The sequence below is a fragment of the Pan paniscus genome, chromosome 5 (genome assembly GCF_029289425.2).
Source record: "Pan paniscus chromosome 5, NHGRI_mPanPan1-v2.0_pri, whole genome shotgun sequence".
NCBI lineage: Eukaryota > Metazoa > Chordata > Mammalia > Primates > Hominidae > Pan > Pan paniscus.
The window spans coordinates 181,269,606-181,296,936 of NC_073254.2; the positions used below are offsets into that span (position 1 = coordinate 181,269,606).

A 27,331-nucleotide genomic window follows, 5' to 3' on the forward strand; every position below is an offset into this window, starting at 1 on the left:
GTACTTGCTAGCTGCAGAAAATTCAGTAGAATGGGTTTTAATTGTTGGTTTTTTAATCTTCAGTTTATACCTCTTTTTCTCCCAAGGTTGTTGTGAAAATGAAAGTTAACATTTGTAAGACTATTTGAGCATTTTATATAAAGCATGCTATTGTCTTATCAGGTTATTGCTTAAGCTGTGAATAATTTTGATTTTCTGATATCCGAAAACACTTCTCTAAGAACACATGATCGATAATTCAGTAAGAATTACTTTAAAATATTTTATTAGATAAGGAATCATTTTCATTGTGGAAAAATTACAACATAGAAAAAGTATCTAGAAAAATATGGAAGATGTTCATGTAGAAAATTTATCAATGTAGAAAAAGATTACAAAAGACAAAATAAAAATGACTCATACTTCCTGAATCCAAAGGTAGTCCCGGGTAACATCTGAGTCGCTCATCTTTCAATATGCCTGCCACTCCAAACTGCAGTGGGACAGTTAATTAATAGCGCTCTCTGGAGACTCACATGGTCCTTTGTCCTCTCAGTCACTATGGGTTAGTGGAACTGAACTGTCGGGGGCCTGGACAGCAATTGACCTGGGGCTGCTCATTTTACATCGTTGAGCCTCTCTTTTTAATGAATGAAACTGGATGCTAATGAGGATTAAATAAGTGATAACATTGTGTAAATTCTAGTGTTCCGTAAGCAACAGGGGTCATCATTTGGTTTTGTGTTCTTTTCTTACAAAAGAAATGAATGAAAATGAGAGCACATCAACTGTCATTTTGTTGTTATTGTTGCTTACTTTCTTCCTTTCCCTCTGTTGTAAGCACATAACAACAACCTGGTATGTAAGCTTCCATATTTTCTATAGATTCATATAGTCACACAAATGCATTCTCCCTGTACCTTTCTCTGTGCCCATTTCATCACACAGTCATATATAGGGTGGTTCGTTTACAATTGGAGAAATGTCTCCAAGTCAGCAGGTATTGATCTCACTTGTTCTTTTCATTGGCCACACTGTGGCCGTCATGAATGTACTGTAATTCTTTCTACCATTTTTTGATGGGCTTTTGTTTGTTTTGGCTGTGAAAAGCATCTCTATAATCAGTGTTTACCAGTAGTGAAATTTGAACATCCATTTTGCTTATTAGCTATTTGAATTTTCTTTCCAATGAAGTGGAAAGTTTTGCAGTGTTACATATACCTACTATTAAAATAATTGTTTTGTTTCATGCAAAACATGTGCACATGGTTTTTTAAACAGAATGTCTTTATTTGTAGGAAAATTTTTACTAATTTTTGACTAGTTCCCAGTATCTTTGCTTAATTAAAGACTCACCAAATCTTTTGTTTTTTTTTTAACCTTTGTTACTATTGAATTTCTTCCATAACTATTGAATTTCTTCCATTTGCCATTGTAATAGCTAGGATAATGAATCAGAGACACAAATTGCCTGAGGGTTTTTTGTTAACAATCCCTTAAGTTTTGTTTTGTAAGTTCTGTAAGGGAACTTCAGATCTCTCCATTTTTACTACTTCTGTCTCTCTTGTTTCCCCTTATTAATAGGAAACAAAATCATGAAGAAACAGGATTTCCATTTAGGATAAAACCTATTTGGGATAAAACATATATAAACTAAAATTATTAACATGAAGAGAAAATATGACATTAAAAAAATACTAAGGAGGGTTAAAACAGAGTGTTAAAAGTGAAGAAGAGAAAAGCATGTTATGGAGAGTAGGCAAAATATGACGCATGTCCACTAATATTGACATCTAGTTATTGGGAAAGTGGAATTATCAGCATATTTGTAATCACTAGGTAAGATCTCTAATTTTAAGTTTTATCTAGTTTTAAATTTTTATTTTAAATTTTATTCATATTTACCTATTACCAGAATAAAAGAAAAAGAGAAGAAAACATGCTCTTGAAAAAAATGACTCAGTTAAATCTACCTGATCTGGTTTAAAGGAACTGAATAAAACTCCATGCACTCAGGAAAATGACAGTGACCTCAAAGGCAGGACCTCTTGAAATGTCGCCAGTGACCACAATCTTTTTAACGTGTAGACAACATAAAGAACTCCTTTTTATTAGGGAGATACCACATTTTCATGTATCTCTAAAATGGGTTAAATCATTTGTTTAGCTTACATTATGTATGTTTTACTCCAGGATTTTTAAAAATGTTTTTTGATGGAGAAAACTGTTAATATATAATAGGGCTTTACTGACTTTTAAAAAGTGACATTTTCCATAATATTTGTATATGTAATATTATTTTTTACTTATATAAATGGACTTACCTTGGTCATTGGCCAGAATAAGTGACATTCTATTTTCCATTTGACTGTTTGGTTTGATGATTTTCTGTGGACCATATTAACAAGTTGCATTTGTTGCCATTTTTGCTGGCAGCCATTCATCGGAACAGCCCCCGTCCTATGAAGGTACCTCGATGCCATAGTGACCCTCCTAACCCACACCTCATTATCCCCACTCCAGAGGGATTCAGGTATTTGGTGCTTATCTAGTCATTTGCTTTACAGAGTGCCCTCTGATATGCATGCTCATACTTTTGAAACTACTAGATGCTTGCTCTGAGAGCTAAATACCTTTTCTGCATTGTTCGTACGTAAAAGCTCTTACTTGCATTATCTTGAAGCCTTTAGTCGCAAAAGAAAAAGACATGCAAATTTAAAACAGACCTATGCCTTTCAAGATAACTTCGTTTCTCAGCTTATTTATAACCTCAAGCTACTACATGCTTTCTGGCTGTGGAGTCATTTTTTCCTTTCCTGCCTTTGAAAAATAACCTTCGGAAAACAAATTTGAATATGGATAGTGTAGTCAACATTTGAAAACATACTAAATATCACTAAAAGTGGAGAAAAACTGGAATGAGCCTTCCAGATTCAATTTTTATCTGCATATGTAATTACAAAGCAACTTAAACACTAAGTGAATTCAGAAACTATAGTACATTCACGATAACTGCCTTGAATGTGGTGGCATTTCTGCATCTTGAGGTAGTGAGCACCTTCTCTCGCCTGTATAATCACTTTTTAAAAGTTTAATTTTATTTGACAATATTTGCTAGATAAGGACCACAGTTATTATATTTTTTTAAAGCTTTGAGGGGACCGGGGTGCAGTGACTCACACCTGTAATTCCAGCACTTTAGGAGGACGAGGCAGGAGGATCACTTGAGCCCAGGAGACCAGCCTGGGCAACGTAGCAAAACATCGTCTCTACAAAAAATACAACAAAGATAATAGCTGGGTATGGTGGCCGTGCCTGTAGTCCCAGCTACTCAGGAGGCTGAGGCAAGGAGGATCACTTGAGCCCAGGAGGTCAAGGCTGCAGTGAGCTATGATTGCGCCACTGCACTCCAGCCTGGACAACAGGGTGCGATGCTGTCTCAAAAAAAAAAAACAGCTTTGAAGTTAGGTTTTTTCTTTTTTACACCTAGACTCAAATCTCAAAGAACAATTTGCATTTTATATTTTTAAATATATTTCACCCCCTTGCCATATTTTATTTTTAATTGAAAACAATTTTCAAGTCCGTTCCCTCTTCTCACATGTGTTCCTGAAGCTTTTCTTCTTGTCTTAGCACTCGGAGCATGCCTTCCGACGCGCGGAGCCATGGCAGCCCTGCTGCTGCTGCTGCTGCTGTTGCTGCCAGTCGGCCCAGCCCCTCTGGTGGTGACTCTGTGCTGCCCAAATCCATCAGCAGTGCCCATGATACCAGGTAGTCTCACCCCACCAGTGTCCCGTACCCTCACCACCCCTTACATGCGCTTACACAGCAACCATAGTGTTAGGGTGTGTGCCGGCTGTGGTTGGGCTTCTTTGCTGTGGCGTGTGAGTGATGCTCTAGGGCCTTCCGCAGGTTGTCACGGCCCAGAGGCTCTGGCACTGACCAACACGAATAGAATGTCTGATGTCAGTATTTCTTTGGAGCTGATATTAGCCAAAATGACTAAAGACTTTGCGAAGAATAACTTGATGGAGTATCATAGGAAAGGACTGGTCCACAACAGAAGGGGACATGAGCATTTTGCCTCACAGAGCCTGGAATCACGAGGTGGTTAAAAGATGGCATCTAGTTAATGATCTGATGTGGTAGCATTTTATTTTTTGGGAAGATCAGTTTTCTAGCCAAATACTCTATTTTAAATAATTGTTGATTAGAAGTAGTTTATAGAAGTGGAAAAATGAGTTCATGGGGTTTGTATGTCATATGGAGAATAGATCAGTACTTGAGAGAACTCTCAGACAACTTGGCAAGCCCCAGAACAATTAAGTCTCGCATTGTCTTTTGTGTAAGTAAGGAGGGTCTTGTAGGTTTTCCCATTCTGGTTATATTTTGGCAGAGGATTTCATCATGTTCTCCTATCCTAAGTGGAGGAAGAGCTGTTGTTCTCTCTCAATTTCACACTTGTACCTAAGTAGGAGGAACGCTGTCAGTATTCCCATCTTCCAATGCAAGTCAAACCAAACTATTTAGGTTGGGGGTATGTGATCTAAAAAGATCAACTTCTGATAGAACCCAGGGCTCTGTGTTCAGCCCCGAGGAGAAAATAGTAGAGTTAACAGGAAGATGATGCCTGGCTTTAGATTTTAAAACAGACTAAAATGTTTTTACACTTACTTTAATAATAGTCTAAAATTTCTACAAATATTTGCAGTCTTTTCACTCATTAAAATAATTAATACTTCTAAATTTTCGTAAGAAATGTCTATAACCTAAAAAATATCAAAGCATTTTACAGCTTAAGCAGTCAACTAAAAAAATTAACAACATTGAACAAATTCCCATTTAGCTTCCTAGTTTTTACGTTTAGAGCTTTTCATGGCAAATATCTTCATATATGCTTTTATATCCCTGTGAGGGCTGCCAAAACTGTCTTCTTTATTCATGCAGTACAGACTGAAGAGAAGTGATTTGGCCTAAAACACAGTCATAATTGAGGAGGGCATTGGCCACCCTGTGCCCCCTGCATCCCACACCTGCTGCGTCCACGTTCACATGAGACTGCTCCTGAACTGGACAATAGGGAGTGACCTCCCTCTTTTTAAAGGTTGATGCACTGTGTTTTAAGGCATTTGTAAGTTGGTAGTGTGGTACATTATGTGTATTTTAGTATAAGAGTTAAATACTACAGTTACCCTTTTCATGGAGTTTAGTCTTTGCAGAAGCAGTTTTTCAGCATTTCATCTTAAATGCTTATCAGTAGCATTTCATAAGTATTCATCTTAAGTTTGTACATACTTAGACAATTGTTGATGTTTAGAAATTTTAATAGTATCATAGTATGGTATCTTGAAGGACATTTTTTACTCAGGATTCCCGTTTACTTTATGACCGTCTGTGTGTGTGAGATGGTAGGTAGAGAAGAGCACAGCCACGTGAAGAGGTGTGGGGTGGGTACCAGACTCCCTCCTGCATTCAAGCCCTGCGTAAGCCTCAGTGCCTTCACAGTGAGCCTGGTTCATGGGCCCGTGAGTCACTGGTGGATTCGGCTCACTGCTCCCGAGGCAGACTTCACATACCCAAGGGCTTGTGTCTCAACACAGCTGTGGGTTTGTGAATGTGCCACGGGGAGGCAGAATGACACCAGTGTGTGCATCCCTGCCACAGCCATGGGGTGTAGCCCTTGCCCGTCTTACAGATACATCAAAGTTCAACTTCACTTGACCCTAGAGGTTTCAATAAGTATTTTTAATTGATTTTACTTGACCTAGGAAATATCTGTTCTGGGCTTAAGTTATCTTACCATCATTTGTAAAAACACTTTGCAGTGGTGCTCTTGCTGAGGCTTGCTCCTGCTGGCTCTCAAGAGCTGATGGCGAATGTTTGAGAAATTTTGCAAGTTGTTATACCACAGAAATTGGCAAACTCTACAACCCACCTCCCCATCCCCGACATCCCCCACCAGAGCTAGTCGTTCAACATTCCCCAATATGCCACTTCATGAGTATATGTTCTTGCTTTTTACCCGTGCAAAAATCTCTTAAGGACATGGAATTGGCTAGTCTCACTTGTGGGAAATCGGAAAAATTAGAGGTGTTTAGTGACTTCTTGGTCTCACCAGTGGTCTTTGTTGCTGCTTAGGAGTGGAATAGGCTTCCTCACTTCAACACCAGTGGTTTTCCAGTCAGATAGTGCCGAATTTTTTATGAACTATATGGCAGTAGAAATGTCCCCATCACTTCAGACTTAACAAGTGCTATACTAGATTTTTGAGGGCTTAGGGAAATACCAGAAAAAAATGCATATTTTATAATTTGTAAATGTCTGTGCAATAGATCATGTTGCCTTCAACCTATCAATGTATAATAAGAGCATAAATGCTACCATACTTCATTATACCATTCACTTAAAAATATATACTAAATGACTTTAATAAACTAATGCCATATTTATTTGAGGTTCTTTGATTATTCGAATTACAATTTTAACACATTCCCTATTTAGTTTTAATTTTTACTCTTTATGGGTTCATTCTGGTTGCTGAACATTTCACTTTATTCTGGAAAAGCACCTCATTAACTTTGTTCTTTAATATATTAAGCTTCCTGCTCTTTTGCACTTTTGCTTGGCTACTGCTTGAGAAACCTTTAGGTATTCCCTTCCATTTTCTTACTAAGAGATTTGGAATCTTTTGGACCATGAAATGATTTTAGTACTTTAAATGTAATTAGGTACATAAATATAATTTGATGGTAACTTTAAAGATCAGCAAGATTTGGTTAATAACGGTTTTATTCACCCTGGGCTTAAGTTATGGAGCTTTTCACACGTCAGTAACATTTCAATAGTGTTGTGTTTTTATTTCTGTTGTTAATATAAGACAAGGTTTTATGCAGGCAGGTGCTCTCAGGCTCGGGTGTTGGCTATGGAGAGATGAAAATGGAGCCCTCCTTCCAGACTCTAGAGCTCTAACAGACTCCAGAGGACGGTCTCCACAGCAGCTGTTCACTTAGGGGGCTGATTCTGGTGGGTCTGTCCTGTGCGTTTTCCGCTGCCCACTAGATGCCAGTAGCACCCTCCCAAAAGTGTCTAAGACATTGCTGGAGGCAGAGTTGTTCCTGGCAGGCAGAGTTGACCCCAGTTGAGAATTATTGCTCTAGAAAAATCTCGCAGATATTTCATTTTAAGTTCTATTGAATTGATAGCTCAATTGTTAAAAATATTAAAACAGGGGTTCCAGCGTTCCTGAAAATGATCGATTGGCTTCCATAGCTGCTGAATTGCAGTTTAGGTCCCTGAGTCGTCACTCAAGCCCCACGGAGGAGCGAGATGGTGAGTGTTTTAAGGTGTTAGCTGCATTCACAACCAGTCTAATCATTTGTCTCAGTTCACCAGTTTCTGTTGTTAATGCCTTTATGAGGATTCCTTGAAGATTCCTTTTTTTGGTCCTTTCTAAAGGAATGAAGAGTAAGAAGCCCAGAGCTTTATGAGAAGACTTACTGCTGAGCACATTAGCCTTTTAATACAGATGCCTTTTTAGCTCTGTTAGCATTTTATAGGTCTACTTTTGTTGCTTTAAAAATATTATTATTCTAGATATTTTAACTGTTGAATACTTTTATTCATTTAAAAAATACAAAAGTGACACTGTGTTTGTTGATCGTATGTGAAAGTTTTATTTATAATGCAGCCCTCAGGAACCACATTGCTGCTTCCATTGGAGTAGGGCTGGGGCTCCTGAAGCCGACATCTTGAATGAAGTCCCTAAGGAATCCACTTTTTGCACAGTATTCTGTTGTCTGTTACTCGTGAAAAGATGAGTGTAGTTAAAATCCTGTAACCCCATTAACTTCTTAGTTGGTGCAATTTTTAGAATTGATTGCAAAGATAGTTTCTCACACCTACATCAAACACACTAAAAATTAATAACCAGAAAGGCGAACAGGTTGCTTTTAACCATTACCTTTCCTTTCAGTTGTTCTCAAATAAGCATATTTATTTCATAAATCTTAATTTGTTATAAAAATAACTTCCTGCAGAACCAGCATATCCAAGAGGAGATTCAAGTGGGTCCACAAGAAGAAGTTGGGAACTTCGGACACTAATCAGCCAGAGTAAAGGTGAGAGAAAGAGTGTTGAAGTTAAAAAAAAAAAACCAAAAAAACACGATTACACATAAGGGGAGCAGTTTCAGGTAAAACTTGATTTAGCTTCTGAATTATTAGGCCTCCTCCATTACTATTTTGTGATCTCACAGCTCTGACATCACTTTCTATCATGTACTGTGTTTGTGTACATTTCCTATTTCTAGTAACAAACTACATGCTCCTTTGGGTCTATAATATGTTTTACTCATCTTGATATTCTTAAAGCAACTTAGCATAATTTTTTGTCCATGGTAGGAGTATAATAAACATTTGTGAAATAACCATTCATAAATTAGACATTGAGGGAAAGAACTTATGAAGCGGGTGATTAATATTATCAAAAGAACAAATAGCAGAAAAATCATTGGTCTAGTATTTAATGATCTATAAAATGCTTTCATGTCTTTTTTTGCTCAACAATATTGAGCAATAGGCAAAATAGATGTTCTCTTTTTATAAATGATAGTTTCTAAGCAGCCCAATAATTTGGCCAAGGTAGTAAATGAGAGAGTGAGGACCAGAGGGCACTTCTCTCAAGTCCAGTGCACTCCATGGCAGCTTCCCTTTGAACTTTGTGTGACTGACCAGAAGAGTATTTGTCTTCCAAGGCCTAGAGATGTCTGGAAGGATTTTGTGGAGGGAGGAGACTGGGCTGGCCCTTTGAAGGGATGGCAGGTCTGCAGCAAGCCAGGAGGCAAGGAATAGAAGGAAGTGTGCACCCAGAGGCCTCGTGACTACAGGGGAGAGCCACTGGGCGCAGATGCCAATGCAGGAGAAACTGGAGAGTGAGGGGAGATCAGATCATGGACAGCCATCAGTGACTGCCTAAGTAATGAAGGCTTTGCCCAGAGGTGGTGGGCAGCCCCAGAGGCTCTTGAGCAGCTGGTGTGTTTGGGATGTGGGAGGCTGGGGATGAGTAAGACGCTGAGATAGTATAGTCTGCTAGCCAGAATTGAGGAGAAAGTGGGCAGATTGGTTAAAATGCCATTGCAGAAATTCAGTATAAATAATACGATACTGGACTAACGTGGGATTTAAAAGAGGTAATGGCAGCAAGAAACAACTTTGGTGCAACCACTGACAAGCCTGGTGACAGAGTAGGTGTGTATCGAGGGTTCAAGTGGGGGAGTTTTCCTAGGCTTGAGCCGGGTGACAGGAAGACAGTTTCTTCAGTGGCTCACATGTAATCAGCAGTTCCCACGGATACCAGGTCTTTGCCATATTTTTCAAATCAAGTACTTTGTGGTCAAGTAAACTTGGGAACCACTTGGAATTATGTTTCTCTTGTGAGAGTTACAGTTCACATTGACATATTAAAGACCAAGGGCTGAGCACGGTGGTTCACGCCTGTAATCCCAGCACTTTGGAAGGCCGAGGCAGGAGAATCACCTGAGGTCAGGAGTTCGAGACCAGCCTGACCAACATGGAGAAACCCCATCTCTACTAAAAATACAAAATTAGCCAGGCAAGATGGCACATACCTGTAATCCCAGCTACTCAGGAGGCTGAGGCAGAAGAATTGCTTGAACCCAGGAGGCGGAGGTTGCGGTGGGCTGAGATCGCGCCATCACACTCTAGCCTGGGCAACAAGAGCAAAACTCTGTTTCCAAAAAAAAAAAAAAAAAAAAAAAGCAGGCACAGTGGCTCACACCTGTAATCCCAGCACTTTGGGAGGCCAAGGCAGGTGGATCACAAGGTCAAGAGGTCGAAACCATCCTGGCCAATGTGGTGAAACCCCGTCTCTACTGAGAATACAAAATTAACTGGGCGTGGTGGTGCGCGCCTGTAGTCCCAGCTACTTGGGAGGCCGAGGCAGAAGAATCTCTTGAACCCAGGAGGCGGAGGTTGCAGTGAACCAAGATCGTGCCCCTGTACTCCAGCCTGGTGACAGAGGGAGACTCCATCTCAAAAAAAAAAAAAAAGGAATCTTGAGAAATTTTTTTTTAAGCGTTTCTCAGAAATATTTGTCAGTGGAGCCCACGGCCTCACTGCTGTCAAAATCTTGCCCTGTGCTGGGTAGATTTGCAGTGTTGTATATTGAGGTAAAGGAAACAAACTTGGATCCATATTTTAAATAAATGAGTGTAATAAGAAATTATAACTGGACCATTATAAATCTTTTAGAATTTCTCTTTTCAGATTAACCTTAGAGTCATCCCAGCCTTCAAGGATCTCTTCATCTGAGCCAGAAAACATAGGCTCTTGGGTAGCTAATTAGGATATGGTATGAAAAGTGTTGTCATAGAGAAGTGGACAAACCATGGTTGTCAATTTATGGGTTGTGAACCATTAGTGGGTTGTAAAATTTTAGTAGGAGTGATCAGCATTTTTTAAAAAAGAACAGGATGAAATCAGAATCACATGTAGTAAGGGTAATAGCTCACAGAACTGTTAAATGTGTGAAAGGTATTTCTTAGTATGAGTCATGATAAAACAAGTTGGAGAAATAGAGATAAATTGCCTGATGGGAAAATGAGGAATAATGGCAATAGCTAATATTTATTGAGTTTTACTGTGTTCTAGCCTCTGGGCTAAATGCTTTACAGGTATTATTTCATGAAATCCTCACAGTAGGTCTGTGAGATAGGTATTTTTATCTTTATTTTACAGATTAGGTTTTTAATGTGTGAGGAAGTTAATTACCTTGCCCATTGTCAAACACCTAGAAAATGGCGAGGCCAGCATTTTATCCCAGGCATTTTGATTCTAGAGCCCTTTTTCTGTACTCTTCCCAGAGAAGGGAAAATCCTTCTCATCAGAGATGGCTTCCTAGAAGAGGTGTGGCATTTCAGCTGCACTGTGTGAGTAAGATTCACTCAACAGATACTCAGGTATGAAGAAGATACTTTAGGCAGAGGGAAAGGTGTAAAAGTAATGGAAGTGAAAAGTAAAGTAGTTTGGTGTGTTCTGTAAGAGTCTTTCAGTTTGGCTAGTGTGAAAACATAGAAAAGACAAACTGGGTCCAAATTCTGCAGGGGTTTGGATATTTGGTTAGTAGGTAGTGGAGAACCATGAATTAAGTTTTTTGGTTTTTTGTTTTTTTTTTTTGAGACCTGGTCTTACTCTGTCACCCATGCTGGAGTGCAGTGGTGCAATCTTGACTCACTGCAACCTCTACCTCCCGGGCACAAGGGATCCTCCCACCTCAGCCTCCCAAGTAGCTGGGACTACAGGCACACACCACCACACCTGGCTAACTTTTGTATTTTTTTGTAGAGATGGGGTTTTGCCATTTTGCCCAGTCTGGTCTTGAACTCCTAGGCTCAAGCGATCTGCCCACCTCACCTCCCAAAGTGCTGGGATTACAAGAATGAGTCACTGCTCCAGGCCTCCTGAATTAAATTTATGTAGGACAGTAACATGATCACATTTTATGTTTTAATAATATGGCAAACAAGAGTGTGGAATGGAGAGAGGAGAAACTAGAGACATGTATATTACTGCAAGATTTTAGCCAACGTTCTTGGGAAAGGAAATCATTTTTGTGTGACTAGCTTATATTTTATGTGTGTACTGTATAAGGGGTGGCATATGCTGGAATGAGTAGCGTTTGAAGAACTTTAATTCACCTGCTGTTTATCTGAATAGATAATAAGCTTTGCTGTAATGGAGTGCTAATATATATTGCTCTATTTTTATTGGTTTGTCTTTTGGAAACTGACTTGATAACAGTGATTGGGACTAATGAGGTTTTGGTTCTGTCTGCAGATACTGCTTCTAAACTAGGACCCATAGAAGCTATCCAGAAGTCAGTCCGATTGTTTGAAGAAAAGAGGTACCGAGAAATGAGGAGAAAGAATATCATTGGTCAAGTTTGTGATACGCCTAAGTCCTATGATAATGTTATGCATGTTGGCTTGAGGAAGGTGACCTTCAAATGGCAAAGAGGAAACAAAATTGGTAAGGAAATTAAGGAGCATGATGTCAAGATAGTCCCTGTTAGAAGTAGCAATAGTTATACTTCTTTAGGTTGAATCCTATAGAGTTGGCCCTTTTTTCTTGTAGACATAGCAAGTATGCATTGTTATCTTTTTGCAAAGTGGTCTGGATTTTTTTTGGTTGTTTAATTTCTAAAATGTATTCTAAGAGCAATACAAAATGAGATTTTAGAATGAGAAAGAGATTTCTAAATGATTCATTGCATTGGATTGTTTTGCTTAATAACCCTGGAATTTGCCAGTGGAGAGGTACCAAAATTTGACCCATTTGTTCTAGTTTCTCTCTCTCTCTCCACACACACACACACACACAGACACACACACACACACACACACACACGCAGAACATGATTTGAAGAGAGACTGGATACAAATGAGGGCAAGACAGTCTTCTTTTCTAAGACATTGCCTCATTAATTAATTAATTTCCAGGTGGAATTGCTTCATGTAAAATAGTCGTAAATTATGTGAGGGAAGAAGTCTTGTGTTTCAGATCCTTTCCCCACTTAAATATATTTATCTGTCACACATCTAGGTCTGAAGGGGGCGAACACAGTTGTATGAATAATATGGGACTTTGTCAGCCTGAGGAAACCTGATGTTTCCTTGGAGCTATCAAGGAGGGCAAAAACCACTGAAAACAATCAAGTACTTTATAAATTGGATTAATTATTGTTATCAGTCTTGTCCAGGCACATATCCTCTTGCTTTAATGTCCCAGAAGGTATGTTAGGGGAATGTTTGCTCCCACACACTCCTGGACATGTGCCAGTGAGGTAGACAATGGTCAGGCTTAGTCCTGGCTTTTTTCTGCTGCTCCCAGCCCCAGCCAAGATCTCCTTGAGGGGTGTGAGGGCTCAGAGGTGTGCACCAAGGCTGCTTTTATTGGTCATTTTCATGCTTCTCCTGGAATTTGCCAAAGTCAGTTCTGCTCTATTTAAAGATACTTGTAGGTAAGACATATTAAAGAGATTGCCTAAAACTTGAGTTATCAGGGAACATTTAGAAAAATTTTGGATCTTGCAATAGTAAACTGCAGTAAACATAATTATAGATATATAAATATACGTCCAAAATAATTGGACAGTATTATTACAAGTTTAAGGAATGTAAGACAGCCCCCTGCAGTGGCTGGAAGTGCAGCTTGTTTGCATTGTTCACAGGAGAAGGCCAGTATGGGAAGGTGTACACCTGCATCAGCGTCGACACCGGGGAGCTGATGGCCATGAAAGAGGTGAGTCACCTGGCTCCCTGGGGCCTTTCGGCCTGGCGGCTCTGGGTGATAGAAATTCCGTATAGACGCTGGTCGTGATTCAGTTCTCTGTGCATAGAGCTGTCTTCAGCACCAGCACTGCGACAGTCAGGACCAACCAGGCAGATGCACTGAGATAACACACACAGACAGTGAAGGGGCTTACGATTCCAGAGAGGATAATAAGTCACAGACAGTTCTAACAGCACAGGTGTGAGAAGGGCCTATGAGGGTGGCAGAGCTAAGTCTGATGAAGGCTTAGAGGAGAGGATTAACAGTAGTGTCTTATGGGGACACATTGGGGGAGAAGATAACATTTATGATAAGCTTCAGAAACAAGTGGCATTGAAACCGCTGGAGGTAGGATGGGGAAAGGGCCAGGGAACCTGAAGTAGAAACAGGACTCACTGCTGTCTGTGGAGACATCCAGTTTGACGTGGAAGGAGGAGAGGAGTGGAGAGGGGAGGCTCCAGCGTCTTGCACTTGCCGTGGAGCCGCTTCCTCCTCCACATGGCACTCCTCACTCCCTCTCGGAGCAGGGCCTCTTCCTCCTCTGTGCCCGGGACCTACCCACACTTCTATGACTTCACTCTAGCTTGGCTAAAAACTTCCTTTTTACTTAATTTTTTGTTGTTTTTAATTGACAAATCATGATTACATATATTTATGGGGTGCAAAATGATGTTTCAGTGTATGTATAATGTAGAGTGATTAAATCAAGCCAGTTAACATTTTTGTCACCTCACTTTACAGATTCGATTTCAACCTAATGACCATAAGACTATCAAGGAAACTGCAGACGAATTGAAAATATTCGAAGGCATCAAACACCCCAATCTGGTTCGGTATTTTGGTGTGGAGCTCCATAGAGTAAGCCGACCCTAATGCCACTCTTTGTGTGAGGAATCAGTGAGGGCACAGAATGGAGTCCTGTTCTACATCACAGGTCTTCTCATTTCAGAGCACAGTAACTTTGCCTAATTCTCAGGAAATCTCCATGAGTTACATCATTTCTGCCTTCTCTCTGAAACTAGAGGAGTTCCTCCTAAAATGTAAGTTGTAGACTGTAGTCATCAACCCGACATCATAAAGCACTGAAACCCATCCTGCCATTCAGAAGATTCTTCTAAAACGCCCCTTACACCACTTCTTGTGACTTTTTTCCCATTTTTTTGCTGAACCACTGTTGAGTACACTGTTAAGTAATACTGGTTTTTTTCTTGTATGTATTTAGGGAGCCATTGTGAAATGAGAGAAAATTCAAACCTCAAATTGAGTTTCCCCCTTGTGTTTAGAAATAAACACGTCGAGGGAAAGAGGATAACTTGGAGCATCGTGGTGTAGAGCATGAGCTTCCAGGGGAAGTTGGAAATGGATCATTTTTAATGTTTTTACAAATTATGTTTAAAAAGGATGTGTTTCAGTACTTAATAATGTATTTGTAGGGACAGCCCTGTTGGTCCCTGTCTGAGATTATATAGCAGACTTAATTTCAGAGGATAATAGAAATTGATCCCCTGTGATTTGGAGATGTTCTTATCCCCAAGAGCTGTATAATTCCAGACAGAGGAGGCAGGCAGACACCTCTATAGAGGACTTAGAAACGACTGTTGTGAGACACATTCAGTGCTCAGGATGGCAAGTGTAGTATACCGTTAGAAAGAACATTCCTTTGGGGTGTGGCCTAGGAAGTTTTCCAGATTTTTCACTAGCGTACATGTAAGGAAAACCGTAAACACAGAGCCGCCCTTTATTCCTCCCACAGGAAGAAATGTACATCTTCATGGAGTACTGCGATGAGGGGACTTTAGAAGAGGTGTCAAGGCTGGGACTTCAGGAACATGTGATTAGGCTGTATTCAAAGCAGATCACCATTGCGATCAACGTCCTCCATGAGCATGGCATAGTCCACCGTGACATTAAAGGTAATCCCACACCCGCCTGGCTGCTGTGGGCCAGAGCCACTGGTACCCAGCCCGTGGGACGTGCTCTGAAGACACTCATCCCATTCCCACATATGATTTCTCTAGATGGAAATACCTTTCATTGAAATATGCCTCTATAAGGATCCTGTATTCAGAAACAAGGTAGAACTCATGTCTCTCTACCCAGGAGTCCGCTCTTTCTGTTCAACACTGCTTTTAGAGAAATCTGTTTTCCCAAAATGAAGTTTGCTATTTTTATAAGCTGATTTGGCATAGCCCGTGTACTTACCAGACATTCGTGATCAAAGCAACCTTTTTTTTCTCTCGTGTCAGGATTCTTGTCTATTTATATATGAAAATCATGAATATGTAAACCGACAGTAAATCAGATCAGAAGTGCACATATAAATTTGAGGCTACGTTTTTGAGACAAGAATGGGGTTTGTTTACACAAACCTTGAAATTGAGTTCTGCTGAAGGTTATTTTGGCCATGCTGATGGATTAAAAGTGCTTTTCTCATAGCACGAGGGGAATAGCTGGGCTTCTGTCTCAGAACGGTCACCGTGGCATTTGCCTTAACCACGCCATGCCCCTGACCTTTGTATTTGCAAGTCTTGAGGATAATTAAAATGGGGAAGTATTTTTGTGCCTAATTGGCCCCAGGCTGAAGAGTTTCCTTCTGTCCTGTAGTCTGAGGCTAACCTAAACACATTAACTTAGGAACCGACCTGACTTCTCACCAGGGACAAGACCCAGTGTGGGAGGTTATTTTGGATTACACCAGTCTGCTTTGGTCTGGGTGTAAGCATTGTTCGTGCTCTGTAATGTGGCTCACCGTGAATCACCCAGCATACACCGGTCTCATTGGCTGCCTGCCTGTCCGCTACCTTGCTTGGGTGTCTGGGGTCATCCTGATGTTGGCTTAACTGGCTCTGTACCAGGCCGTAGCACTGCCTATTTCTAGTCGTTCTGCCACAGACACCATCCTCAGTCTCTGTCCGCTGTCAGAAAATGGTGTTTGCGCGTTTGTTCCGTGGCAGGAAGAGACTCCCTTAGAATCTGAAGCAGGTCAGCTCACTGGTGTCTTATCCAATGCTTCTAGTTCAGCATGGCTAAGAAGGTACAGATGTACAGTCGCTCGAGAAGATCAAGCTGCCCCTCGTAGTCAATTGTGGGGAGCATCAACTCTAGGAGCACTGAGTTATGAGGATTCGCTGTTGACCTCAGCTCATCAGATGGCTGCTTGTCTAACTCCATTGGCTCTGTGTTGTTGCTTTTCAAAGGAGGTACCATAGAACACAATGCCAGAGATGTGTGACTTAGTTGGAGCAATAATATCTTGCAGCCTAGAGCAAAAGGCCAAGCTGTCCTGAGAGATGAACAGTATTCCCAAATTCTAACTAGACTACAAGTTAAGCATATATGTTGCTTGTAGGAATATTTGAAAATTGCAGAACAGTTTTCAGTCACGTCATATAAATGCAAGGGCCTCAGCTGGGACTCTGAAGAACTGCAGTGCGTGTGCAGCTCTCATCTACATGTCGCTTCCCGTTTCAGACACTGCTGATTGTACACATCTCTCATTCTCCAGACTGCCACCACAACAAGCACTTGTGTTTTGTATGCAATTTCTTTTTAAGTATCTCTGTGGGTTATTAATGTTAGAATGTATGCATGTATTTCAGTTCAGAATTTATTGGTCAAGGCTACCTGCACTGGTGTTAAAATTTTGTTGCTTTTTATTAAAATTTGTGAATAAGGCTTACAAATCTTCCTATGATTACACTTTGTAAGTCAAGTTTCATAAGCCTTTCGATTGTTTAGCTTGTGAATGAAGTTCCTGGTCGTTTAGATTACCAAGTAACCTTGCCCACATTGTGTTTCAGAGGCTGCGTAACAACTGCTTCTTTCTTTTTAGGTGCCAATATCTTCCTTACCTCATCTGGATTAATCAAACTGGGAGATTTTGGATGTTCAGTAAAGCTCAAAAACAATGCCCAGACCATGCCTGGTGAAGTGAACAGCACCCTGGGGACAGCAGGTAGGGACCAGCCTGGTTGTTCTTTGCACTCTGACTTCATGCAGCCTGCTTGGGGCCTGCATGTTCCCTTCACCTTTGTTTGTCAGTAGAGATGGGAGAGCAGGTAAAGGTTTTCAGTCATGAGAAGGACCGCTTCCTCACACACTTGGGCTCCCATGCAAGAGCAGCTGTCACATTGGTGAATTAAATGACTCCTTTTAGGTTACAGGAGAGAGGAAAGCCTCTTTTTCTTACCAGAACAACTCTTCGGTTGTTTGCATTGTTTTTCTTAAAACTTAAAAAATGTAGACATTGTTTGTGCTCTGTAACGTGGCTCACCCCGAATCACTCAGCATACACCAGTCTCGTTGGCTGCCTGCCTGTCCACTACCTTGTCTAAACAACACTATGATTAAATGGTAATAATTTGTTTTCATCACTTAGTGCCATGAAATTTTGCCTCCTCCTTTGCAGGTTAAATTTTCTATTTTCATTGTGAATACAATTAATTTGAAAATGTGTACATTCAAAAATTGTCTTTTAAAAGAGAATTTGTCACCTAAAAAGTTTGTTCAACAAGTTGACTTGAACTGTCTGTAAATTTTTGATATTTCCCATTACCTAATGCAGGAAGATAATATTGTACAATATTAATTTATTGCTTGGCTCTATTAATACATGTTGATGTGTTTATAACCCATAACTCTCAACATATCTGTGACTTTTAAAGCATACATGGCACCTGAAGTCATCACTCGTGCCAAAGGAGAGGGCCATGGGCGTGCGGCCGACATCTGGAGTCTGGGGTGTGTTGTCATAGAGATGGTGACTGGCAAGGTAAGCGGAGCCCCCACACCTGGTGGAGCAACTTCAGAAGGGCACTGTGCATTAACAGAACAGTAGTTATGGATTGATTATTTATTACAAACACTGTGGACACTAAATAGCGAACGATATTAGATACAAAAATCTGATCCATCAAAAGATTAAGACAAATGACAAACCAGGAAACAAATATTTGTAAGATATCTGCCACAGAGAACTCTTATGAGTGAATTTAAGAAGCATAAACCTCTAATTAAAACACAGGGAAGCAAGCAGTTACAAAAAGCAACATTAAGTTGGAAACGTGTCCACACAAAAACCCGCACATGAATGTTTACAGCAGCTTTATTCATAATTACCAAAACTTGGAAGCAACCAACATGTTCTTCAGTAGATTATTCATACAAAGGAGTATACTGAGCTTTAGATAAAAAGAAACACCCTGTCGAGCCACAGAAAGACATGGAGGAACCTTAAATGCATGTGGCTAAGTGATGAAAGATGCCAGTCTAAAAAGCCTGCACACTGAGCGATTCCATTTAACGACATTGGGGAAGAGGCAAAACCACAGGGACAGTAGAAAGATGAGTGGTTGCCAGGGACCTGGGGGAACAGAGAGACGAATAAGTGGAGTACACAGAATTTTTAGGGGAGTAAACCTACTCTGTAGGATACACTGATGATAGATACATGTTAGTATGTGTATGTGCAAACCCATAGAATGTGCAACAGAGTGAACCCTGATGTAAACTATGGACTTCAGTTAACAGTAGTGCATTGACATTGGTTCATCAGTTCTAAAAAATGGAGCACACTAACGCGAACTACACATAGTAGAGGAAACTGTGGGACAGGGAGGGGGATATGGGAACTCTCTGTACCTTCCAGTTAATTTTTCTATAAACCCAAAACTGCTCTAAAAAGATTGTCTGTTAACAAAAGAAAACATGAAAAGATGACAGCCTCATTAACCAGGATTATATATTTAAATTGAAATCATTTTTTTTTTTTTACTTAGCATATGAGTGACTTTTTTTTTTTTTTTTTTTTTTTTTTTGAGATGGAGTCTCGCTCTGTCGCCAGGCAGGAGTGCAAGTGGCATGATCTCGGCTCACTGCAACCTCCGCCTCCCGGGTTCAAGCAATTCTTCTGCCTCAGCCTCCCAAGTAGCTGGGATTACAGGCACCTGCCACCATGCCTGGCTAAGTTTTGTACTTTGGTAGAGACAGGGTTTCACTGTGTTGGCCAGGCTGGTCTCGAACTCCTGACCTCATGATCCGCCTGCCTCAGCCTCCCAAAGTGCTGAGTGACATTTTTAAAGATTGAGAATACTATCTTTTAGAGAGTATATAAAGAAACAGACATGTTTTGGACAGAAATTCCATGTGGTGGGGTGCTCTGGAGACATTTCCAATCTCTATCAAAATTTTAAATGTGCATAGCACTTAAACCAAGAAGTTTTCTGCTTCTGAAAATGTATCTTATGATGATAATATTAATGAGCAGTTATACAAGTGTAAAAAGACACGCAGGAACTGCGCATGGTAGCTTACCGTACACATACAGTATTATAGCAAAAAAGTTAGAAACCTTCATTTCTAAGTTAAAAGTTAGTGTTAAGTTACTAGTAGGAAATCAGTTAATTATAATGTAGCTATGCCTTGCAGCTGCTGAAACAGATCACATATAAGTGCTCAGTAAATATTAGCTAGCATTATTTCTATTAGCATTAAAATAGAAAGGCAGTCGTGATATCTGTGTTATTCCAGTAAAGCCACACATAAAAGAACAGGTTCTCATATTGAAGAATACATATTGGCAATGACGAAACAATAGTTTAGAAATTAGAATGCCATACACACTTAGTTCCTTCCCCTGTGAATCTCATTTTTCATAGGATCATAATGAAATAAGCTTTGCACTAATGGAATTTTTATTTTTCAATAAGGTAGCATATTAACCATCCCTATAAGAGAATTGGGTTTTATAGACTTTTTTATGTCATTTTATATATTTTTTAGTTGCATGATGATGGCTTCTAGATACTGTTGGACTAAATAGTGCACCCCAAATGGAGTAGGCAAACTATGCTGGCCACCTGTTTTATAAATAAAGTTTTGTTGGAACAGTCATATTCATTTATGTGTTGTCCATAGCTGCTACCATGCTGCCATGAGATAAGTGAATAGTTGTGATAGAGATCATATGGCCTGTCAACCTAAAATATTGTTTGGCCCTTTCAGTAAAAATTTGCTGTCCCCTGATATATATTAATGATGAGATGCTTAAAAACAGACTGAACATTTGCGTTGTTTGTGGCTGTATAATATTAAAATCTGATTTTTTAAAAACATCTTTTTTAGAGGCCTTGGCATGAGTATGAGCACAACTTTCAAATTATGTATAAAGTGGGGATGGGACATAAGCCACCAATCCCTGAAAGATTAAGCCCTGAAGGAAAGGACTTCCTTTCTCACTGCCTTGAGAGTGACCCAAAGATGAGATGGACCGCCAGCCAGCTCCTCGACCATTCGTTTGTCAAGGTTTGGCAGATTACTGGATAGTCTTTTTCATGTTTAAGTGTTTAAGTTCTGTTTTGCATCAAGACGTTAATGAAATTTTGAAACTTTAAAGTAGCTATATCTGAAGTGGAAAGGAACTAAATGTATTATTATGCCAGGGATTTTTGTATGTGTTTTTTCATTTGGAAAATGTTCATTGAGGTTCTTCCACTTGATCTGTTTTGATGGTGCATTTGAGATACACCAGAGACAGTAAAATGGACTTTTAGATGGGACTGGATGAAAGAGTTTCCACTCTTGAGAGTGTATAGTCTACTTGGAGGGTCAAGACGGTAATGACTAATCATTATACTGAGAGCTGTGATAATGGTATATAAGGTTACTCAGAAGAGGAATTTAATTAAGTCAGCTCATCTCAGTTCTTTTTTCTCTAGAATGAGGTACCTTAGTTGTTTAAGAGCCACGGCCAGGTCAGAAGTGGGGGAGGGGGCATGGAAGACAAAGTAAAGAAACTTGGAAACGCTCACCCTTCCGGGAGAGTGGGATGGTCACAGAGCCCTGTGTAGGTAGATCCTGGTGAACACAGGATGTGGACAAGGGCAGGAAGATAAGGCTAGAACAGTAACCAGGAGCAACATGAAGGAGTTTCCATTTTATTATAAACATAAATGATGACATAGAGTTTTAGAAAGATCACTCTAGAGGCAAAGGAATTGAGAAGGTTCTGATACAGCCAAGGGGTTGGGAGAGGGCGTTCCGGGTGAGTGAACAGTGGCATTTAAGAGTTAGAGTGCCATGGCTGACCCCTGATTGGATGTGAAAGGTGAGTGAGGGGAGGAGTCTAGAGTGGCTCCCAGGTTTCTGGTTTGTGTCATCAGGTCACAGACTCTATTTGCCAGGGTAGGGAAAGAAGCAGCTGGGTGAGGGGTGGGTCGGGAGGTGGTGGGTCCTCTTTGGTGGATGAAGCTTGGGGTACATTTGGAGCATCTGCTTGGAGATTTCACATGGGCATTTGGATATCTGGGGCTGGCACTCAAGGGATTTGGGGTAGGGCACAGGTGTGGGAGACAGAAGTATTGCTGGGAGGGTCCACAGAGGACAAGGGGATGAGAACAGAGCCCTGGAGAAAAGAGCCTTGCAAGGGCCCTGCAGGAGAGAGTCCCTGGGAAAGGAAAGGAAGGGGCAGAAGAGTGGGGTGATGCTCTTATTGATAAGTGGGAGTAAGGGGCAAGCAGCAGGATCAGCTATGGAGACATTAGGGATTTGTAATTAAATAACAATTTATGTCTTAGTTATGAAGTGCATAACAATTTATATTGACCTGAGAGTGCATATAGGCGTTTTAGAAAATGCTTTCATTAGTCAGTTCCCAGGCTTAACTTTAGAGCAGTAACTTACCTCTGCCATTGTTCATTACATTTCTTAAGCCTTTCCCTCTGTACCCAGTACAGTGCTGGGAGCATCAGGATGAGTGGATGGGGCCTTCCCCGTAAGACTCATACTGCGCGTATGCACAAGCACACACCTGGCTCTGCAAGAGCTCAGCTCTCTCCTGCTTCCTCACAGGTTTGCACAGATGAAGAATGAAGCCTAGTAGAATATGGACTTGGAAAATTCTCTTAATCACTACTGTATGTAATATTTACATAAAGACTGTGCTGAGAAGCAGTATAAGCCTTTTTAACCTTCCAAGACTGAAGACTGCACAGGTGACAAGCGTCACTTCTCCTGCTGCTCCTGTTTGTCTGATGTGGCAAAAGGCCCTCTGGAGGGCTGGTGGCCACGAGGTTAAAGAAGCTGCATGTTAAGTGCCATTACTACTGTACACGGACCATCGCCTCTGTCTCCTCCGTGTCTCGCGTGACTGAGAACCGTGACATCAGCGTAGTGTTTTGACCTTTCTAGGTTCAAAAGAAGTTGTAGTGTTATCAGGCGTCCCATACCTTGTTTTTAATCTCCTGTTTGTTGAGTGCACTGACTGTGAAACCTTTACCTTTTTTGTTGTTGTTGGCAAGCTGCAGGTTTGTAATGCAAAAGGCTGATTACTGAAATTTAAGAAAAAGGTTCTTTTTTCAATAAATGGTTTATTTTAGGAAAGCTCAGTTATATTGTCTTTTAATGGTTAACAGCTTATGAGCCAACGCAGTATGATACAGAAGTCTGTCATTTTCACTCATCTGTTCCTCAAAAGGAGGAGCACAATCACGTGTGCTAAAGATGGTCACTGGGTTCGGCGTCCCTTTAGGATCGCCTCGCTGAAAAGCGAAGGAAATAAATGAAGCAACACTAATGACGTAAGGTGGTTCCTTTTAATTAGTTTCTATTAACCAGCAAGTTTATAACAGATACAAGTTTAAGCCTTGTTATCACATGTTGGGAGTTCACTTTATTTTTAAACCAAGATGTTTAGGTGCTAGGTCAGTGTAAATACTGCTGAATGATCTGATGAGAAAGCATCTTTTTCAGAAGTAAACATTTCAGCAGTTAGCTTTCCAAAACAGCCCAAATTATACATCATTGGTGTTTTTTTTGTTTTTGTTTTTGCTATTAAATTTTTTAAAAAGATTGACCATAGAGCTTCCTGAAATCTTTTTGGAAGATCACTGACTCTCACTCCTTACACATAGCCATTGACCCTGGGCAAGTAATTTCTCAAGCAGGTTTTGTATTAATCTTCCTTCAGAAGAGTAGATCCCTTCAGCCAAGAAGTTAATGTCCAGAGAATATTGGCATCACAAAAGGATTTATACAACCACTTGGAATTTTAAGACTTCTTAAAATACAGCTTTTTGAGTTATATTTTGCATAATATTTGAAGGGTACAATTCAGTAACTTTTAGTATAGTTACATAGTTGTGCAATCATCACCACAGTCCAATTTTAGAACATTCCCATAACCCCCAAAAGAAATCTCATGTCCATTTGCGGTCACTCCCCATTCTCACCCCTAGCCTTAGGTAACCACTAAACGATTTCCTATTTCTATAGATTTTCCTATTCTGGACATTTCATATACATAGAGTTTTATAATATGTGGTATTTTGTATCTTCTTTCACTTCGCATATTTCTGAGATTGATCCATGTTGTAGCGGGTTTCAGTACGTCATTCCTTTTTATTACTGAGACTGTTAGACTGCCACACATTTATTTATCCATTTGCTAGTTGATTGGGTTGTGCCCACTTTTTGGTTATTATAAATAATGCTGCTTTGAATATTCCCATAGAAGTCTTTGTACAAAAATGTTTTCATTTTTCTTGGGAGTAGATTTGCTGGGTCATGTGGTATATCTATGTTCAACATTTTCAGAAACTTCCAAACTGTTTTCCAAAGTGGTACACCATCTTATACCCCCACTAGCAATGTGTGAGGGTTCCAGCTTCTCCATCCCCTCTCCAATACTTGCAATTGTGCTTTTTTTTTGATAATGTCCATTCTAGTTAATGTAAAGTAGTATCCTGTTTTGATGTGCATTTCCCTAAACTTCCAAACTGTTTTCCAAAGTGGTGCACCATCTTATACCCTCCGACTAGCAATGTATGAGGGTTCCAACTTCTCCATACCCTCTCCAATACTTGCAATTGTGCTTTTTTTTGATAATGTCCATTCTAGTTAACGTGAAGAGGTATCCTGTTTTGATTTGCATTTCCCTAATGATAGTGAACATCTTTTCATGTGCTTGTTGGATATCTTCTTTGGTGAAACATCTATTCAAATCATTTTAAAATTGGGTTATTCATCATCTTATGATTGGTTTGTAATAGTTTTTTTATGTGTTCTGGATATAGGTCCTTACAGGACATATGATTTGCAAATGTTTTTTTTTCCCCAGTCTGTGGCTTGTCTTTTCATTTTGTTTTAACAATGTCTTTTGAAAAAGTACTATTTAAAAATTTTTTTTTGAAGTCCAGTTTATCAACTTAGTCCTTGTTGCTTGTGCTCTCGATATCATATCTAAGAAATCATTGCCTGACCCAAGGTCACAAAGATTTACATCTATGTTTTTTTCTAAGAGTTTTGGAGTTTTAGCACTTACATTAGGCCTGTCATCTATTTTTGATTTTTGTGTATGATATCACATAAGGGTCCACATTCATTCTTCTGCATGTGGATATTTGGTCCAATATCATTTGTTGAAAAGGCTATTCCTTGTTGAAAATCAGTTGACCATAAATGAAAAGGTTTATTTCTGGACTTCCAATTATATTCCATTAATCTCTATGTTTATCTTACGCCATACTGTCTTATACCATCCTGTATTGGTTACTATAGCTTTGTATTTAGTTTTAAAAATGGGAAGTGTGCGTCCTCCAATTTTGTTGTTCTTTTTCAGGTTCATTTTGGCTATTTGGGGTAATTTGCATTTCCATATGAATTTTAGGATCATTTTGTCAATTTCTACATAAAAGCAAAACAAAACCACCTGTGATTTGGATTGGATTGCAAAGAATCTGTAGAACAACTTGGGGAGTATTGTTTTCTTAATCTGAAGTCTTTCAGTCTGTTAACACAGGATATATCTCCATTTATTTAGGTATTTCTTCAGCACTGCTTTGTGATTTTTGTCGTATACCTCTTGAACTTAAGTTTATTCCTAAGTATTATTTTTATTGCTACTATGGGTGAAAATAATAATTTCATTTCCAGATTGTTCATTGCCCCCCCCGATATATATATATATATGTGTGTGTGTGTGTGTGCTCTCCACACACATACACACAGAGTACACACACACACACACATATATATATAGAGTGTGGATATATATACACACACACATATATATAGAGTGTGGATATATACACACACACACAATTGATTTTTATATGTTTATCTCTTATCCTACCCTGAATTCATTTTATAGTTCTATTAGTTGTTTTTGTAGGCTCCATAGGATTTTCTACAAATAATGCTTTCCATGAATAAAAAGTTTTACTTCTTCCTTTACATTCTAGACTCTAGATACCTTTCATTTCTTTTTCTTGCTTAATTGCACTGGCTAGACCTTCCAGTACAGTGTTGAATAGTGGTGATGAGAATGGACGTCCTTGTCATATTTTTGACATTTTTATCTTAGCTGGAAATTAGTCATTCTTTCACCATTAACTATGGTGTTACAGGTTTTTCATTAATGCCCTTTTTCCATTGGAGGAAGTTCGCTTCTATTTCTGGTTTGTTGAGAGCATTTTTGTCATGAATGGTGTTTCATTTTGTCAGATGCTCTTTATTGAGATGATTGTAAGGTTTTCTACTTTACTGTGTTGTAATATGGTATATTACATTAATTGATTTGGGGGTGTTAAATCAATCTTGTACTCCTGAGATAAGCCCTAGTTGATCATTGGGTGTATTCCTTTTTATGTGTTGCTGCATTCATTTGCAGTATTTTGTTGAGGGCCTTTGCTTCCATATTATATGAAGGATATTGCTCTTGTAGTTTTTATTTCTTGTGATGTTGTTTTCTGGCATTGGTATCAGGGTAATGCTGGCCTCATAGAGTGAGTTTGGAAATTTCCCTCTTCTCTGTTTTCTCAGAGATTGTGAAGGATTGGTGTGTGTGTGTGTAACCAAATTCCTTTACATGTTTGATAGAATTCAGTAGTGAAACTAGCTAGGCATGAGTGAGTTCTCTTTTTGGGAATATTTTAAGTTACTAATCCAGTCTTTTTGCTTCTTGCAGGTCTGTTTGGACTTTATTTCCGTGTGTGTGTGTATGTGTCGTCTTTTTTTTTTTTTTTTTTAAAGGTTTTTGGGGAACAGGTAGTGTTTGGTTACATGAATAAGTTCTTCAGTGGTGATTTCTGAGATTTTGGTACAGCCATCACCAAGCAGTGTACACTGTACCCAGTGTGCACTGTTTTATCCCTCGCCGCCCTCCCACCCTTTCCCCTGAGTCTCCAAAGTCCATTGTATCGTTCTTAGGCCTTTGCATCCTCACAGCTTAGCTCCCACTTAAGAGTGAGAACACACGATGTTTGGTTTTCCATTCCTGAGTTACTTCACTTAGAATAATGGTCTCCAGTTCCATCCCGGTTGCTGCAAATGCCATTATTTCATTCCTTTTTATGACTGAGTAGTATTCCATACGTATTACTGAGTATTCTTTTTATTGCTACTATGGGTGAAAATAATAATTTCATTTCCAGATTGTTCATTGCCTTTCTCTCTCTCTCTCTCTCTATACATATATATACACATACATACATACATATATATACACATATATATACATATATATGTGTATATATAGAGAGAGTGTATATATATATCTATATATACACACACACACATACATGCATACATACGTACACACTAGATATTCTTTATCCACTCATTGACTAATGGGCATTTGGGCTGGTTCCATATTTTTGCATTTGCAAATTGTGCTGCTATAAGCATGCGTGTGCAAGTACCTCTGTTTTTCCTCTGGGTAGATACCCAGGAGTGGGACTGCTGGATCAAATGGTAGATCTACTTTTAGTTCTTTAAGAAATCTCCATACTGTTTACCATAGTGGTTGTTCTAGTTTACATTCCCACCAATAGTGTAAAGATGTTACCTTTTCACTGCCTCCACACCAACATCTGTATTTTTTAATTTTTTATTGCCATTCTTGCAGCAGTAAGGTGGTATTTCATTGTGATTTTGACTTGCATTTCTCTGATCATTAGTGATGTTGAGCATTTTTTTTAGGTTTGTTGGCATTTGTATATCTTCTTTTGAGA

At 39.5% G+C, this 27,331-nt stretch overlaps 1 protein-coding gene across 6 annotated transcripts in view; it reads left to right on the forward strand.

Annotated features, from left to right (window-relative positions):
* Window positions 1–22,708, forward strand: part of MAP3K4 (mitogen-activated protein kinase kinase kinase 4) — a 125,701-nt gene extending 102,993 nt beyond the window's left edge. For 3 of the 6 annotated variants that reach the window (XM_003820240.4, XM_008973635.4, XM_034963205.2), the window contains 12 exons: window positions 2,416–2,512; window positions 3,613–3,750; window positions 7,208–7,308; window positions 8,016–8,096; window positions 11,832–12,023; window positions 13,225–13,295; window positions 14,067–14,183; window positions 15,079–15,238; window positions 17,158–17,280; window positions 17,990–18,096; window positions 20,448–20,627; window positions 22,173–22,708. In XM_003820240.4, coding sequence (XP_003820288.3) covers window positions 2,416–2,512; window positions 3,613–3,750; window positions 7,208–7,308; window positions 8,016–8,096; window positions 11,832–12,023; window positions 13,225–13,295; window positions 14,067–14,183; window positions 15,079–15,238; window positions 17,158–17,280; window positions 17,990–18,096; window positions 20,448–20,627; window positions 22,173–22,193 — 1,388 coding nt within the window. In that variant the 3' untranslated portion in view covers window positions 22,194–22,708. Of the gene's footprint in view, window positions 1–2,415; window positions 2,513–3,612; window positions 3,751–7,207; window positions 7,309–8,015; window positions 8,097–11,831; window positions 12,024–13,224; window positions 13,296–14,066; window positions 14,184–14,274; window positions 14,366–15,078; window positions 15,239–17,157; window positions 17,281–17,989; window positions 18,097–20,447; window positions 20,628–22,172 lie in introns of those variants that run through there. The other 3 variants (XM_003820241.6, XM_008973636.4, XM_055114293.2) reach the window with 2 other exon arrangements.
* The last annotated feature ends 4,623 nt before the right edge of the window (window positions 22,709–27,331 follow it).